This window comes from Podarcis melisellensis, assembly GCF_964234715.1.
Source record: "Podarcis melisellensis genome assembly, chromosome: 14".
NCBI classification, from domain to species: Eukaryota; Metazoa; Chordata; class Lepidosauria; order Squamata; family Lacertidae; genus Podarcis; species Podarcis melisellensis.
Genome location: NC_138546.1, coordinates 15,129,300 through 15,147,051, shown reverse-complemented (window position 1 = coordinate 15,147,051; position 17,752 = coordinate 15,129,300). Strand labels below are relative to the sequence as shown.

Sequence of the window (17,752 nt, the reverse complement as noted above, 5' to 3'; positions counted from 1 at the left end):
AAACGTTCATAAATGTACAAGGCAAACATATACCTACGCATAGAAAACCCTAAAAAAAGCTCAACAACTTTGGTCGGCCCTCACAGCCCTTCACTTCATCAAATCTGGCCCTCTTTGAAAAAAGGTTTGCACACCACTGCTTGTCTCTATGCTCACAGATCCTGTCTTAAGGGTGAGCCTGTGACTTGGATTCAGGAACTAAATATTTACCATCACAAAAGAATGCCCAGGCTGCCCAGGTTAACCATTATCAGGTATCCTGACCGACAAGTTTTCTGCTGCAGACAGGCTCCCTATGATGTATTTCTACTGGGGACCACCTCTTTCTGTGATGTATGTATGATGTTTTGGGGGGTGGTCTTGAGCTACAGGGTAAGGCGATTTCAAAAGCCTATATAAGGGACTGCACACCATTGTTCGGGGTTCCTCCTCCCACCTGCATGTGGTGAGACAGACCATGACAGTTTAATAAAGATCATGTTTACTAGCTGATTTGCTTCTCAATAGGGACGCAGGTGGCGCTGTGGGTTAAAGCCTCAGCGCCTAGGACTTGCCGATCGAAAGGTCGGCGGTTCGAATCCCTGCGGCGGGGTGCGCTCCCCATAGGCGCCGACTCCATGGGGCTTGAGGGGGCCCGAGCCCCCTCAAAAATTCGTTTGGGGGGGCTCCGCCCCCCCAATAATCTCCGGCGCCCCTCCAGCAGAGCGCCATCGCCGCCCCTCCCCCAGCCCAAAATGCACAGGGAGGGGCGGGCTGCATGCCTCCTGCCCTCCCTCCCGAGCAAAAGCTCCACCCAATTTCCTTTGGAGCTGATTAATAGGCGCAGCACGCTCTCCCCTATTCGCTCACGAGGAGGCGGCGCCACTTTATTTGCATATTCATGAGCTTATTTATTATTCATGAGCTTTCCCGGGCCCCCCCAATATTTTTTATAAGTCCGCGTCCCTGGCGCTCCCGCTGCTCGGTCCCAGCGCCTGCCAACCTAGCAGTTCGAAAGCACCTCCGGGTGCAAGTAGATAAATAGGGACCGCTTACCAGCGGGAAGGTAAACGGCGTTTCCGTGTGCGGCTCTGGCTCGCCAGATGCAGCTTTGTCACGCTGGCCACGTGACCCGGAAGTGTCTCCGGACAGCGCTGGCCCCTGGCCTCTTAAGTGAGATGGGCGCACAACCCCAGAGTCTGTCAAGACTGGCCCGTACGGGCAGGGGTACCTTTACCTTTACCTTGCTTCTCAATAGTCTCTACTTGGCCTGTTATTTTCTCCTACCAATAGAGAACCTACATAAGAACTGTATACGGGCGCTTCTTAAATACCCCAAAGCATGGGTAGGCAAACTAAGGCCCAATCCGGACCAATCAGCTTCTAAATCCGGCCCAAGGACAGTCTGGGAATCAGTGTGTTTTTACAGGAGTAGAATGTGTCCTTTTATTTAAAATGCATCTCTGGGTTATTTGTGGGGCATAGGAACTTTTTTCCCCCAAAATATAGTCCGGCCCCCACAAGGTCTGAGGGACAGTGGACCGGCCCCACGCTGAAAAAGTTTGCTGACCCCTGCCTCAAAGGATATAGGAGCAGTTTTCTCTTATAACAGTATTATGTAAGCCACCACCTTGCCAATCCTTTTTGTACCTTGCACCTTTAACAATGCTGCACCCACTTTCCCTGGAAGCAAGCCCCCACTGAGCGCGGTGGGATTTACTTCTGAGTAAATGCACACACACACAGGATCGGGACCTCCGCGAATAACGCCCTCCCCTTTCACCTCGCTTCCTCAAGGCAGCCACAACTTTGAAAAGATCTTTTATAGTACTGTCTTCTGCAGATAGCGGGAATCTCTTTCCCTGATGCAAACTGCGAAACCTGTTTTCTGCTGTGATCGAAGGTCAACGGTGGTGCAAGCCATTGCTCTCTGAGCATGGGCAGAGTGCCCTTTCCATGCCGATTGAGCGACCGCAGACACAGAACATTCACAGCTGGGATCTGGCACTTCCAGATCCTAGGCATGGTGCAAGCCTGGGGAGCTGCTTTTGTGACATATGATTAAGCTTTTCTCGCAACCTTTGCACGTCGGAACGCTCTCCGCCCTGCGGGGGGCGGCGACCACGGCTCCATCACTCACTTCGGGCCACGCCCACGCCCTAATACCACGCCCCTTCTCCATAGACCACGCCTCTCCCCTCTCCTGCTGCTTGAGTTTGCTCCTCCTTCCCGTTCCCAGCAGTGGGAGGAGTACTGGCCAGTCTTGTTTGGTGGTCTGTTTTTGCTCTAGGGTGGTTGAGCAGGCACGCCATGGCAGGCAAAGAGCGGGATGAACTCCTAAAAGCCCGGAACCGTACTCTGAGCGCTTTCCGCGAAGGTATATTTACTTAATTTTAGGCTCTCCCTGTCTCCCAAGTCTGGGTTTTTTCGGTACGGAAAGTGAGAGCGGAACTCTTCCGCCGGGCGAGTCGGTTGCGCTCGGACACTTATCAGCGACGTACGGCTGGGCTATGGGGGACTGGAATAGGCGGCGCGCCGAAGCGGTGGAAGAAAACGGGGGCTAGCAAAGGACGGGCACGACGCGATGCTTATTATTTTCGTCTAGCTTTACTACGAGGGCTCTCCTTAGGCGGGGCGGGGGCATTTAAGGGAGAGGGGAGAGGCTAAAGAAATGAGGCAGCGTTGTGTAGTGGCTAGACCCACCAGGGTGGGGAGCCTAGTGCCCTCCAAATGTTGAATTGCTGGTTTAATTGTCTCTAGCTTTGGGGAAATGCCGGGGGTGTCCTAAAACATGTGGAAGGCTACAAGTGGGTTGGAGCAGGCATAGGCAAACTCAGCCCTCCAGATGTTTTGGGACTGCAACTCCCATCACCCCTAGCTAACAGGGATGATGGGAGTTGTAGTCCCAAAACATCTGGAGGGCTGAGTTTGCCTATGCCTGGGCTAGAGTGTGAATCTAACGGGAATCCCGACCCCCCTCAGGCCTCGCTGGGTGATCTTGAGCTAGTTTCCTCTGTGTTACCTACAGTCACAAGTCTTACTTTAAATGTAGTTCGCTGGGGTGTTGCAAGAATAAAACGTGGTACTAAGGCAAACTCGCCCAGTGTTCGGTTTTTTGAGCTTGGAGGAAAGGTAGGAGATAAATCAAGGTGCTGAGGATGTTTCTCAGGTCACATGGATTTTGAAGTGAAGGCTTTGGAATTGTATGGCTGTCTTGTCAGGGCAGGAGCTTTCATAGTCAAAATATGTGAGTCAGGTAGGGAGGAGGACAACAGCTCAGTGAGAGAGCTTATGCTTGGCATGCAGAAGATCCCAGTCTCATCACCAGTTAAGAAGATTTCAGGCAGCAAGTGATGGATGGGACCTTCTGGGGAGCTGCTGCTAGTTGAGAGCTATCTGGGCGGGTGTAAGGAAACATGTTATTTCCTTTCCCATGGGTTTAATAAGACTGTCCACTTTATTTATTGCATTTGTATCCCACCTTTTCTCCAATGAGCTCCAAGTGATGTACATGGTTCTACCCATCCTCATTTAATCTCCACGACAACCCTGTGTTGTAACCAATGCAAGACCAGACTATTGCCATCTTGTTGCAGGCTGACACCATAATCCCATACCCTTCAGCATTGCTCTGATGAAAATAGGGATGTCCTATTCAATAATAATAATATTGTGCGCCTTCCAACATATATAAAAACATAAACATTAAGCATTAAAATACAGTGGTACCTCTGGTTACATACTTAATTCGTTCTGGAGGTCCCTTCTTAACATGAAATTCTTAACCTGAAGCACCACTTTAGCCAATGGGGCCTCCTGCTGCTGCTGCGCCGCCAGAGCACGATTTCTCTTCTCATCCTGAAGCAAAGTTCTTAATCCGAGGTACTATTTCTGGGTTAGTGGAGTCTAACCTGAAGCGTATGTAACCTGAGGTGCCACTGTACTTCCCTATACATCGCTGCCTTCAGATGTCTTCCAAAGGTTGTGTAGTTACTTATCTCCTTGGCTCGGGGGTCACATAACTCCAAGATGTCTTCGATGAAAGTAGGGACGTCCTAAGGAAAAGTGGGACATTCCAGGATCAAATCAGAAACCAGGACAACTTCTATAAATCTGGGATTGTCCCAGGAAAATAGGGACACTTGGAGTGTCTGTAATCCTGTATTCCCATTGAAATGATGCTGAAATGCAAGCTTAAGAGAGGAAGAACAAACTACAAGAGGGTGTGTAAAGGGAAGTTTTGGAAGCATGCTAGGCCAGTGTTCCCCAACCTTGGGCCTCCAGCTGTTTTTGGACTACAATTCCCATCATCCTTGACCACTGGTCTTGCTAGCGAGGGATGATGGGAGTTGTAGTCCAAAAACAGCTGGAGGCCCAAGGTTGGGGAACACTGTGCTAGGCTATGACCTTTAAACAGAGTAAACGAAAATGCTTAGTTAGCTGAGGTGTGAATACATCTGTCTTTGTAGTCAAGCTGGAGGTAGGTTGGTGTCTTGCATGACTGACCTATATCACTATAAAAACTGAGTAAACAGAGATCAGGGTTTAGCCTCTGATCACTTCACTTTCCTGCTTGAGCAAGAAATAAAACTTTGCTTTTAGAGAATTTCTGGGTGTCACATGTCATTGCTAGTGAGTAAAGGACTCAATTGTGCAATGGACCTTAGGTGGGGTTTTCCCACATCAATTTTAAGATAGGGAACGCTGAGAGGCAGTGATTGGCCCAAGGTCACCCAGTGAGCTTGGATTTGATCCCTGGTCTCCCAGGTCTTCATCTAATACAGTACAGTACTCTAACCCAGCCTTTCTCTACCTTGGGTCTCTAGATCTTGCTGGACTACAACTCCCATCATTTCTTGCCAGTCGTCGGGGATTATGGGGGTTGTAGTTTGAGAACATCTGGGGATTCAAGGTTTAAAAAGGCTTCTCTAACCACCATACCAAACCACACCTCTCTCTTCCTCAGAAGGTACACAGGTGACAAGTGTATTATGTGTTGTAGCTAATATTGGACTTTCCTTGGGAAATCACTTCTAGCTGGACTTGCCTGCAAAGGGAATGGATTTTTGAAGTGTTCCTAGTGTATACTAAATTTTGCTGGACTAGAGAAAGCTTAGAATAACAAAGAGTGGATAGTGTAGTTGCTTCATAAAAGTTGTCAGGTGGCAGGGCTGGCCATAAGGGAAGGTTCCCTCAATAGTTTTGTAAAAGAAAGACTTTAAAAGGTGCGTATTTTAACCATCTCTGCAGACCATTTACTTATTTTTGTTGGGTTTTTAAACCGCTCCTGAAGGCTTAAGGTGAAAAATGGCACTTGAAATGATGACAGTAAGAACAGTTCTATATGAAATGGACTCAAAAATTGCTTGGAAACTCTTTTCACCCACTGCAATTCAATGTTTACTCTTTCTCTTTAAAAAATGGCTTATGTCGCTTCTGAAAGAGACTTTTGCCCTGATCTCTGAAGGAAGGGAGTTCTAAGGCCAAAAAGAGTCTCACTGTGCCTCTTTTGCAAGGGTGCACAAACAATTGGCTGATTTTGGAAACAAAACAAAAATGTTGGGGCACCAGAACCATTCCTTCCCCTTTCAGATCAACCAGTGCAGAGCCACGCCATACATTATAATCAGTGCAAATCGCATGACACCCCCAAATAATCCTGGGAACTCCAGTTTCCTGTCATAGAGACCTGAAAGCCTGGCACCTCATCCTTGGAGGCAACTGCAGCTGAAGATCATTATTTTCTAGCCACTGATGAATTTAGAACATAAGAAGAACCTGCGGAATCGACAGTGGCCCATCTAGGCTAATATCCTGCTCTTGCTGTGGCCAACTAGATGCCTATGGGAAGCCTGCGTGCAGGACCTGAGTTCAACAACCCTATCCTTGCCTTTGGTTTTTAGAAGCTGGTACAGTGGTACCTCAACAGGGGACGCGGGTGGCGCTGTGGGTAAAACCTCAGTGCCTAAGACTTGCTGATCGTAAGGTCGGCTGTTCGAATCCTCGCAGCGGGTGAGCTCCCGTCGTTCGGTCCCAGCTCCTGCCCACCTAGCAGTTCGAAAGCACCCTTAAGTGCAAGTAGATAAATAGGTATCACTTTATAGCGGGAAGGTAAACGGCGTTTCCGTGTGCGGCACTAGTGATGGCTCGCCAGTTGCAGCTTCGTCACGCTGGCCACGTGACCCGGAAGTGTCTTCAGACGGCGCCGGCTCCCAGCCTCTTGAGCGAGATGAGCGCGCAACCCTAGAGTCGGTCACGACTGGCCCGTACGGGCAGGGGTACCTTTACCTTTACAGTGGTACCTCGGGTTAAGTACTTAATTCGTTCCGGGTGTCCGTACTTAACCTGAAACTGTTCTTAACCTGAAGCACCACTTTAGCTAATGGGGCCTCCTGCTGCTGCTGTGCCGCCGGAGCACAATTTCTGTTCTCATCCTGAAGCAAAGTTCTTAACCTGAAGCACTATTTGTGGGTTAGCAGAGTCTCTAACCTGAAGCATATGTAAACTGAAGCATATGTAACCTGAGGTACCACTGTATTTAGAAGTCTACTGCTCCAACAGTGGAGAAGAATATAGGCATTGGGGTTGATAGCTTTATGTTCAAGGAACTTGTCTAATTTTTATATCACATATTGTGAAAGCAAATTCCATAGTTCAGCTTTATTCTGTTTATTCTCCTGCTGTTCAGCTTCATTGGATAAATCTGGAGTCTAATATTATGAGGGGGGGGAGTGTCTCTGTTCCCCTTGTCTATACCATGTATAATTTGCATGGTTCCCCCACCTTGCTTGTTTTCCTTTTGTATGTGAAAAAGCACCAAGAAATTGCCAGTGGGGTTCAGGGAAGGAGAAAGTTACATGCAGCCCAAACTTTTTAAGGCAGAAGTAGCTATTTTGGGATTGCGACTACTTTTGCCTGTCGTTTCTTGTATTGTTATTTTTTCAGGGGTTCAGCTAACTATGGCCTTGATTAACCCTTCGTGAATGTCTTTGTTCTGTTTCCATGGGAAATGTATTTAATCTCTGGAAAACAAAAGCCAAATCTTATCCAAAATGGTGTATGAGTTACTGCTGCATTCCCATTCTGGCAAAGAGCTGCCTGCAGATGGTTTTGTCTGTTTGGAACAGAGCACCTTCCATTCTGCAGAAGACCTGATGACAGATGGAGTCACCTAGTTACAGAAAAGTCTACAGTGAAATGTTATCACAAGGGATGTCCAGACACAATGCAAATGTCACTGAACGAAACTTGGATGCTAATGCTCTGGCGAAGCATGCATTCATTGGGTTTTTTTAAAGTGAGGTCTGCGGGAACCTGAATGAAATTTGCTGGCTCGTTCTTAAAACCGTTTCATAAAGTGTTTGGGCAGGCTATCGGGTTGCCCCAACAGAGGAATGTCAACTTGAACGTACAGAAAATTTAAGGTTAATCTTGAATATCTGTTGTGCTTTTCTGTTGCCTGTTTCTCTGGATCACTGGAGGGTGGGGAGAAGATGTGTGTGTTGTACATTGATACAGTTATGAAATTTTATGCATAATGAACACAATAAAGATATTAATGCAAAAAAGGAAAACTTAGCATTAAAAACTTTTCACACAATAAAAACATCACAAATGTACAGTGGTACCTCGGGTTACATACACTTCAGGTTACATACGTTTCAGGTTACAGATGCTTCAGGTTACAGACTCCGCTAACCCAGAAATAGTGCTTCAGGTTAAGAACTTTGCTTCAGGATGAGAACAGAAATCATGCTCCGGCGGCGCGGCAGCAGCAGGAGGCCCCACCAGCTAAAGTGGTGTTTCAGGTTAAGAACAGTTTCAGGTTAAGTACGGACCTCGGGAACGAATTAAGTACTTAACCACTGTATTAGGATTGTACTACACATACCTTCCTATGAGGAGGTCCATTCTACCTGATGTTGGCATTGGGCTTTTAGCGCGGTGACACCTGCCCAGTAGAACCCCCCTCCCATTATACATTATTTACCAAAGTATTACTTATTAATACATCAGAAAGGCACATTTTCTATTGTCTCCAGCACTTGCTAAATAAAGTCCTCTTTCAACAAGCCCTCTCAATGCAAATCTTTATTCCAGTTGGTGTCTGTGTGGGATTCAAATTGATTTTAGTGTCCTCACTAGCAACCCTTAGATACCAGGTGGCGATGATATTATTTACCCAGAGATTTTGGTCTTAATTGTTGTTGATCTTTTAGTTGGGTGGGTTAAGTTGTGTCTTTTTAAAGTTATTTTAGCGTAAGCATTTTTGGTTAATGGTTGTTGCTTTTTAAATGGTATTGCCTCAAAAAAATGACAACCAGCTTTGAGACAATTTTTTGTGGTTAGGCAAAAAATTAAATATAATAAATAATAATATACAGTAACTGCCCTGCTCATTAAATAGACAATGTCATCTGAACTCCCAGAAAACAAATCAGGATGAATGCTCAATAAACATGATATCTGGAAGTACCCACAAAAAAAGGATTTGGGGCGGGGGAATGAGGAAGCAAATTTGGCTGATACTTCTTGAAACAAATAAGATAATGATAAAACATTATACTGTTCCCTCTCTGGGATCTGTGGCTTCTAGAAGTTTGCGCTTAGCACAACTCACTTCTGATGCTGTACCCTGAGTGTGATGGGACGATGAGCTGCTTGTGCGTAAAATGCAAGTCCCTCAGAGTTTGATCAGGTTTTCAAACCTCTGCCTGTGACGGAGCCCCTCCAGCATGGCTGCGTCAATCACTAGTAGAATCCGAAAGTGGCTGCTTTCGGAATCGTTTCCAACATAAAAGCTCTTTAACGGAAACACGTCGTCTGGCCTCTCGGCGTGACAGTTTCCGGCGAGGTGTGGGTGTCCCTATAGGAGGTCCTGAGACCTCCCCACTGTTTTCGCTGGAAGCGTCTCTGAGCCATCCCTCCGACTCACTTTCCCTTGGAGTTCTTGCTCGCCCTCTACTGGTTCCCTCTTCCGCTGCTACTCCTCTCTCAACCTCAGTGAGCCTTTGCGCCCCCGGCGCTTTAGATGGCAGTTCCCTGACATCCACCTCCCCTCCAGGGCCCCCTTCACCCCCTCCCGTCTCCTCCCCTACTGGCGGTGAGGAGGTAAAACCCCTGAAAGAACCTCCTTCGTCTTCCGACGTCGCGAACACTTCCCTCCACTTGTTGCTGTTCCTACTCTCTCGGTAATCTTCGTCATCGGAGTCCACTCCCTCTTCCAACTCCGACTCCGCGAACCCTTCCATTTCCTCTTCCTCATCGGTGGTGCCGAAATACTCCCTCCTAAACCTTGCTATCGGCTGAGGTTTCCTCGGGAACCTTTGGTGGAACGTTTCTGTTAAAACCTCGTCATTGACTTCCTCTGCATTCACCCAGGTGTTTTCTGACTCCGGTTCCCCTTCCCACGCCACCAAATACTCCACCTGATTTCCCTTCCACCTGGAATCGAGGATTTCCGCTACATGGTTGCGGCGTTCCCTCTCTTCCAAGGCTGGTCCCCTGACGTACTCCCCTTCACGTCCCCCCCTGTATGGTGACAGTAACGACCTGTGGAACACTGGGTGCAATTTCATGTGGTTGGGTAATCGGAGTTTGAAAGCTACCGGGTTGACCTGCTGAATGACCTCAAAGGGTCCCAATCTTCTGGGCCTCAATTTCTTACAACCCCCTTTGAACGGCAACCCTTGGGTTGACAACCACACTTGATCCCCCACCCTTATGGTTTCACCTTCCCTTCTGTTCTTGTCTGCCTGCTTCTTATATTGTGCCTTAGCCCTTTCTAAGTTGAGCTGGAGCTGATGATGGATCGCTTCCATCTCTTCTACAAAATGTTCAGCCGCTGGGACGCTCCATCTCTCCCCTCCTTCCCCTGGAAATGCCCTGGGGTGACACCCGTAATTAGCCAAAAAGGGACTCATCCCTGTGGACACATTCTCCGCATTATTGTAGGCAAATTCTGCCAACGCCAACTTTTCGACCCAATCGTTCTCTCTGTCATTGACATAACACCTCAGATATTGTTGAAGAATGCCATTTGCTCTTTCCGCCTGCCCGTTGGTTTCAGGGTGCCGGGCAGTTGAAAAATTGACTTCCACGTGCAGCAAGCTCATGAGCTTCCTCCAGAACCTGGAAGTAAATTGTTTGCCGCGATCTGAGATCACCCTCAAGGGAGCCCCGTGCAACCTAAAGATGTGTTCTACAAACAACTTCGCTGTTTCTTCCGCTGTGACTGCATGTGAGCATGCTACAAAGTGGCACATCTTAGTTAACAGGTCTACTACTACCATGATGGCTGTTTTCCCCTTGGACTTTGGCAGATCCGTCATAAAATCTATTGATATCGCTTCCCAAGGCCGTTCTGGTGTGGGTAATGGTTCTAATAACCCTGCCGGCGCCCTTCTTTCCCCTTTGGCTCGCTGACATTGGTCACACCCTCTTACATACTCCCTTACATCTTCCCTCACCTTAGGCCACCAAAATTCCCTGGTAACCAACCACATGGTCTTGTATTGTCCAAAATGTCCCGCCGTGGGGCTATCATGCAACTGCTTGAGTACTCTCCCCCTCAATTCACCTTCGGGTATATACAGTGCCCCTTTGTAATACAATGCCCCATTTCTTTCCTCAAAACCTCCGGGGCTCTCGCCCTCCCCCCTGAGACCTCTGAGCTTATCCTGGGCATATTCATCATTTTCCGTTTCCTCTACCAGTTCTCGTTGCCCCACCAGCGCCGCCCCACACACCCAGCGGTCCTCAGGGATGACATGTCTCTCTTCGATCACCCCCTCCCCTTCCCAATACTCTGGTTTGCGTGAGAGCGCGTCCGCCCTGACGTTTTCTGGGCCTGGCACATAACAAATTTCAAAGTTGAATTTGGAGAATTCCTGTGCCCATCTCACTTGTCGTTGGTTGAGCACTCGAGCTGTTCTCCAATACTCTAAATTCTTGTGGTCGGTGCACACTTGCACCTTGTGTTGTGCCCCAATTAATAAATGTCTCCACCTCCGGAATGCTTCGTGAATGGCAAGTAGTTCCCTGTCATACACCGTGTAATTCCTCTCGGATTTATTCAGCTTCCGCGAGAAGAAGGCACACGGTCTCCACTCCGATGCACTCCTCCCCGGTTGAAGAAGGACCGCCCCTACCGCCCGGTCGGATGCATCGGTTTCCACTCTCATGGGTTTTCGTAAATCCACATGCAGAAGTTGTTCTTCCGAGGCGAAAGCCCTTTTCAGTTCTTCAAAGGCTCGATCCGCCTCTACCGTCCAAACAAATTTCTTCTTGCTGCTGAGGCAGTCGGTGATGGGCGCCGTCAAGTGGGCAAAGTTCTTGATGAACTTCCGATAAAAGTTCCCAAACCCCAAGAACCTTTGCACGTCCTTCTTGGTCTTCGGTGTCTTCCATTCCAGTACCGCTTGGACCTTGCCTGGATCCATGGCCAATCCCTTGTCTGACAAGCGGTACCCCAGGAATTCCACCTCCTTGGTATGAAACTGGCACTTCTCCAGTTTCACCCACAGCTGGTTGGCTTGCAGCCTGCCCAACACTTCTCGAACGTCCCTCACATGCTGTTCCTCATCTTCCGAATACACCAACACGTCGTCTAAAAAGGCCACACAATTCTTGTAGAGCAAAGGTCCCAGAACGTGGTTTATAAAAGCTTGAAAACACGCGGAGCCCCCTTGTAGACCGAAGGGCATAACGAGGTATTCAAAGGCTCCCAAAGGGGTAAACATGGTGGTCTTCCATTCATCTCCCTTCCTTATGCGTATCAGATTGTACGCCCCCCGCAGGTCCAGCTTTGTAAAAATCTTTCCCTTCCTTACTCTGGTCAAAATGTCATCAATTCGGGGCATAGGGAAAGCCAGGGGCTCCGACACTGCATTGAGGGCCCTAAAGTCACACACCAGTCTCGGTTTGTCTGTGTTCTTTTTGTCCACAAAAAACACTGGGCTGCCCCCCACCGCTCGGGACTCTCTGATGAAACCTCGCTTCAGGTTTTTGTCAATGAACTCCCTCAGCTCCTGCATCTCCCTGTCTGACATGGCGTACAGCTTGCCTACTGGGAGTTGGGCCCCAGGGAGTAGGTTGATTTGACAGTCAAAGGGTCTATGCGGTGGCAGTTTGTCTGCTTCCCTTTCGCTGAATACGTTGCTCAGATCTGCGTATTGCGGGGGCACCTTCCCTTTGTCCATTACTTCCATCCCGGCTAGGGTGACTCTGTCTCCTCCCGAAACCTTCCCCTCCTTGCAGTGTTCTAGGCAATGCGCTGACCCAAAGGAGACCACCCTCTGATGCCAGCCCACTAGCGGATCGTGTAGCGCCAGCCAGCTCATCCCCAAAATGATGGGCGCTCCTCCCAGGATGGCCACATTAAACGCTATCTGTTCGGTGTGCCTTGCCACCCTCATTATCATCGGGACAGTCTGTTGGCTAACTTCTCCCCCCAACAGCTCTCTGCCGTCAATCGTAGTCACCTGCAAGGGGTTACTTAAAGGGATGGTCTGTATCTGGTGCTCAGCTGCAAACTCCTTACTCATGAAATTACAGGAGCTGCCTGAATCCAAAAGCGCCTTGATCTTTAGTGGGTGTCCGTTTGGCAGTTCTAGTAACACCTCTATCACTAAAGCGGGTCTGGGAGGTTCCGGCATGGGCACTTTCACTGCTCTTTGGCCTGGCTGCTGTGCCCCGACGGTGGCAGCCAGGCGTTGGCTTTTACTTGCTCCTTGCCTTCCTCTTCCTTTCCCCCAACAGCTCCTGCCATCCCTTGCCATTCCTTTCTTTGTGGGCAGACTCTGGCAAAGTGCCCTGGCTGTTGGCAGAGATAACATCTCTTGGCGCTCCTTCCCTCCTTCTTCCGCCCTTCACTGGGATTTGAAACTGCGCGCGCCCGCGCTGTTCCAACTTCCATCGGCTCTGCCGGCGGGAAAGGTGGCTCTGGAATGTCTGGAATGCGGAACTCCCTCCAACGGTCTCCTTTCCCTTCCCGCTTTTCCAAAGCCCTCGCCTCCTGGCGCGCTCCTATGCACAGCGCAGATTTGGTTAACTGATCCATAGACTCCGCCCTGGGCCCCCGGGAAAGCTCATCTTTGACGGTTGAAGAAAGCCCCTCTTCGAAAAGCATTTGGATGGGCTCCGCCGATAGGTCCCACCCCAATTTATGAATCAGCATAGTAAACTCAGTCCAGTACTCACGGACAGATCTGCTTCCTTGCTGGCAAGCCATTAACTGCCTTCGCACCACCCCCTGCTCAATATCGCTGGAAAACATCAGGTCCATGGCACGAAAAAACTTCCTCGTGTCCTTTAGGATCTCATTATTCGCTGCCATCAGGGGTCTAACCCAATCCTTCGCCCCGGATTCGAGATGGCCAATCACAAAAGCCACTCGCGATTCCTCGTCGGGGAAGTCATCAAACTGCAAGTTTAGAGCGTATTGCATCTCTGTTCTAAAGGCATGATAGTTCCTGGGATCCCCCCCGAATTTCTGCACCAATCCTGGCACCTTTCTGGCGAGCGGGGTGGTTTTCTCCTTTCCCTTTTCTGCATCCTGAGCCCTCCTCTCCTCAAGCCTCGCCGTTTGCAGCGCCAACTGGATCTCCAACGCCCTGTACCTTTCTTCCAGGCTTGGACCCCCTCCAGCTGCTCCTGCTCCTCCGGTTCCGGCTGGGTTGCTCATGATGCTTCTCCCTGCACAAGCTGGCTTTCGGTGACTTTCGGATTGCTGTGATGGGACGATGAGCTGCTTGTGCGTAAAATGCAAGTCCCTCAGAGTTTGATCAGGTTTTCAAACCTCTGCCTGTGACGGAGCCCCTCCAGCATGGCTGCGTCAATCACTAGTAGAATCCGAAAGTGGCTGCTTTCGGAATCGTTTCCAACATAAAAGCTCTTTAACGGAAACACGTCGTCTGGCCTCTCGGCGTGACAGTTTCCGGCGAGGTGTGGGTGTCCCTATAGGAGGTCCTGAGACCTCCCCACTGTTTTCGCTGGAAGCGTCTCTGAGCCATCCCTCCGACTCACTTTCCCTTGGAGTTCTTGCTCGCCCTCTACTGGTTCCCTCTTCCGCTGCTACTCCTCTCTCAACCTCAGTGAGCCTTTGCGCCCCCGGCGCTTTAGATGGCAGTTCCCTGACACTGAGGAAATAGGGAGTTTGGGTGGCTGACCACGGGAAGAGATTTAGCTTCAGCTTTGCTCATCGGTGTACCCTTTTGAAATTAAAATCAAGGCACACCCCTATCCCTGCCCTGCATTATATGGGTTGTTGTTGTTTAGTCGTTTAGTCGTGTCCGACTCTTCATGACCCCATGGACCAGAGAACGCCAGGCACCTCTGTCCTCCACTGCCTCCCGCAGTTTGGTCAAAGCATTGTATGGGGCAGACACATAATTAAATGATCTTGCACTTGTCTATCCAAATGTAAGTCTCACAGAATTCATTGGAGGTTATTCCCCAGTAAATGGACGTAGGATTGCCGCCTAAATCTCTGGTTTAGTTTTTCCTTCATTGCTGCCTCTGTAAATCACCTTTCTGCCAAAAAGTTCGTGGTGGTATATGTGTATATTTCAAGTGCGGCTGCCACTGTTGTGTCTAGTTTGCCACTAACTCAGGAAATAGCAAAATGTTGATACTGTTCAACTGATGTAACTTGGATATGCAGTCCTCTCTGTTCCTACACCTACATTTCTCTGAACAACGCAGCTCATCACCAGCGGATTATCACAGTGTGAAGCAATCGTGTTCAGCATATGGAACAAAAGCAGTCAACACAGTTTACGGAATCGGAACGATAAATCACCTTGACAGTTAAGTTAATTTCAGTGGTCTCTTTTCTGTGCTCAGACTGCCACAGTAAAAAAAGAGAGAGGACCTGGTTTGGTAATATATTTGTCAGTATTTTCCATGAGTTACTGACCCTTCTCCTGAGGTCAGACTACATGTTAATGATAATTATCACTGGTCAGCAGCAGGGGTCAGGAGGGTTGGCGAGGTGCAGGACAGACAGAAACAGGATTTGGACTTTGACATGTCCGGAAGGAGAAGGGCGCTCTCTCTCACACACACTCACACACACACAAACAAACAAACAAACAAACACAAACACACACACTGTCTTCTTGCTCTAAGTCACTCCCTGAGAAACTGTTTGCCTCAAAGGTGCAGTTTGCTCTAAATAGCAGCATACAGAGAAAACAACCCAAATAGCAGCACACAGAGAAAACAATCAGGAAACTGGGAGCAGGAGGGAGAAGAGAACGTGTCAACTGTGTCATACTACAGTGGTACCTCGGGTTACAGACGCTTCAGGTTACATACACTTCAGGTTACAGATTCCATTAACCCAGAAATAGTACCTCGGGTTAAGAACTTTGCTTCGGGATGAGAACAGAAATCGTGCACTTCTTTGTGCACAATCGGGGCAGCGCCATTAGCTGACAAGGTGATTAATCCCGCTGTCAGAAGATTTGCATTGCAAAGTGGCTCTTTATTGAGGTTCGTTCCAATTGTCTGTTGACCTGGGGGGCTTGGCATTGATGAAGTATTAGAACCTCTGTTAGTGGAGCAGTGACCCCAATCCTATGGGGTTTTTCAGGGTGTGTGTGTCTTGTTTTCCTTAGGAAAACATCTCTAAAAAGTGTGTTTTCGGGTGAGGAAGGCACTGTGTCCAGACCCCACCTACCTCTAGTAATACTGTGTTTTTGTCTGTTTGATGATGTAGTTGAACAATATCAATACTAAGTGACTTTGGAGAACAGATTTGCCAGTGTAGTCAAGTCATTCAAATCAAAAGTGGGGTGATATAGTGTCTTTTCTTGTCTTGCGATGTCACACTAAGCTGTGGCAAACTCCATCTCTAGTGAGGGGACCTGGGTAATGTGACAGTGCCTAAAAGTGTCTTTAAAATCTATAACTCTTGCTGTTATCAGTGCAGAAAAGGTTTGGAATTAACTGACTGCAGTAGCATTTGTTTTTATCTTTATGTGTTTCTGTTTTTTATGTATTTAGATGCGGAACAGGAATGGAGAGCCCCTTTCTACTTCATTCAAGGAGCGGATCCTCAGTTTGGATTGATGAAAGCGTATTCAATTGGCGACTGCGACCATGGAGGCGACGAATGGGAAGAGGAGCTCAAACTAACACAGCAAGCAGTGCAAGCGATTAACCAGCTGAACCCCAAACCGAAATTCTTCGTACTCTGCGGAGATCTCATACATGGCATGCCAGGTAGGTTAGGTTTAAAAGAGATGGAAACTGTTCCTGCTGGCACATTCCTCCAGAATCTGCTGGACTGCTACAACTCCCATAATTCCAAATAGTTGCCCTTTTTTGGCAGGGGGCTGTCAGGAACTGCAAGAGTCCAGCAAGAACTCACTGCAAGCAGAGGTTGGGGAGGAATCATAGAATCATAGAGTTGGAAGAGACCACACGGGCCATCGAGTCCAACCCCCTGCCAAGCAGGAAACACCATCAGAGCACTCCTGACATATGGTTGTCAAGCCTCTGCTTAAAGACCTCCAAAGGAGGAGACTCCACCACACTCCTTGGCTGCAAATTCCACTGTCGAACAGCTCTTACTGTCAGGAAGTTCTTCCTAATGTTTAGGTGGAATCTTCTTTCTTGTAGTTTGGATCCATTGCTCCGTGTCCACTTCTCTGGAGCAGCAGAAAACAACCTTTCTCCCTCCTCTATGTGACATCCTTTTATATATTTGAACATGGCTATCATATCACCCCTTAACCTCCTCTTCTCCAGGAGTCACCCCTGCTTCTAAAAACTGTGTTTATTCAAACAGGCCTTTCAAAGCTGGGATTCTCTGCCAACCAGCTCCCCCTGATGTGCTTGATGGCCCAATGGTTGCCATCAATTTGATTCGAATTAATTTTATAATGAAATGATTTTAGAATGTTGTATTATTTTATTCTTGTTAGCCGCCCTGAGCCCGGCTTCTGCTGGGGAGGGCGGGATATAAATAAATATATTATTATTATTATTATTATTATTATTATTATTATTATTATTATTGATGCTTTTGTTGTAACAATGTTGTCAGGGTTTCTGGGAAAGAGGAGGAGATGACAGAGGAGACGGAGAGCGAGTGGGAGGAGGGGCAGAAGGATGAGGAAGAAGATGACGGAATTCTGAGGGAATCCACGAGTCTGAGCAGCGAGTCAGAGGATTCTCAAAAGGGGGTTACCTTAATCAAGCAAAAGGGAGGAGAAGGGAGAAGCGGAGAGGAGCCCAGTGGAAGACAGACGCAGCAAGAGGCGTCTCAGCCGGAACGGAGTAAAGGGGGTGGAGTCGTCAGCCTCTCGGAGGGAGCAGGATTAGGAGAGAACAGAGAAAGGGGGTTGGAGCAAGGTGTTCAGCCGGAAAGGGTGGAGAGCAGAACAAGGGGTGGTGTAGCGGTCGAAAGAAAGGTCAGCAGCAACGTACGCGCGCCAAGTTCAAACGTAGAGGCGCGCGGAAGTGGAGAGAGCTCAGGGGAGGAGCCCGGCCCTAAAGCCAGAAGGAGGGGGGAAGAGGCGGCAGAGGATTCAGCCTCAGGCGAGTCACGGAGAGAGGGAACCCAGGGGGGCAGGAAGACCCTGCGGAAAAGAAAGGAGAGGAAGAGGTGGTCTAGAGCCAGGCTATTAAGTTGGTGTGGAAGAGGGGAGGAGTCAGAGGGGACTTCAGCGGTCTAACGTGACAGACGTACGGCCACGATGCTGAACTGTACGAGAAGCAGAAATCTTCAATAAACTTTTCCTGTAAATAAACTGCAACGGAGTGA

At 48.6% G+C, this 17,752-nt stretch overlaps 1 protein-coding gene across 1 annotated transcript in view; it reads left to right on the top strand.

Moving 5' to 3' along the window:
• Window positions 1-2,189: 2,189 nt before the first annotated feature.
• Window positions 2,190-17,752, top strand: part of CPPED1 (calcineurin like phosphoesterase domain containing 1) — a 78,899-nt gene continuing 63,336 nt past the window's right edge. The window contains exons 1-2 of the mRNA XM_081888067.1: window positions 2,190-2,356; window positions 15,988-16,206. Of these exons, the coding sequence (XP_081744193.1) occupies window positions 2,290-2,356; window positions 15,988-16,206 (286 nt within the window). The 5' untranslated portion in view covers window positions 2,190-2,289. The remainder of the gene's footprint in view (window positions 2,357-15,987; window positions 16,207-17,752) is intronic.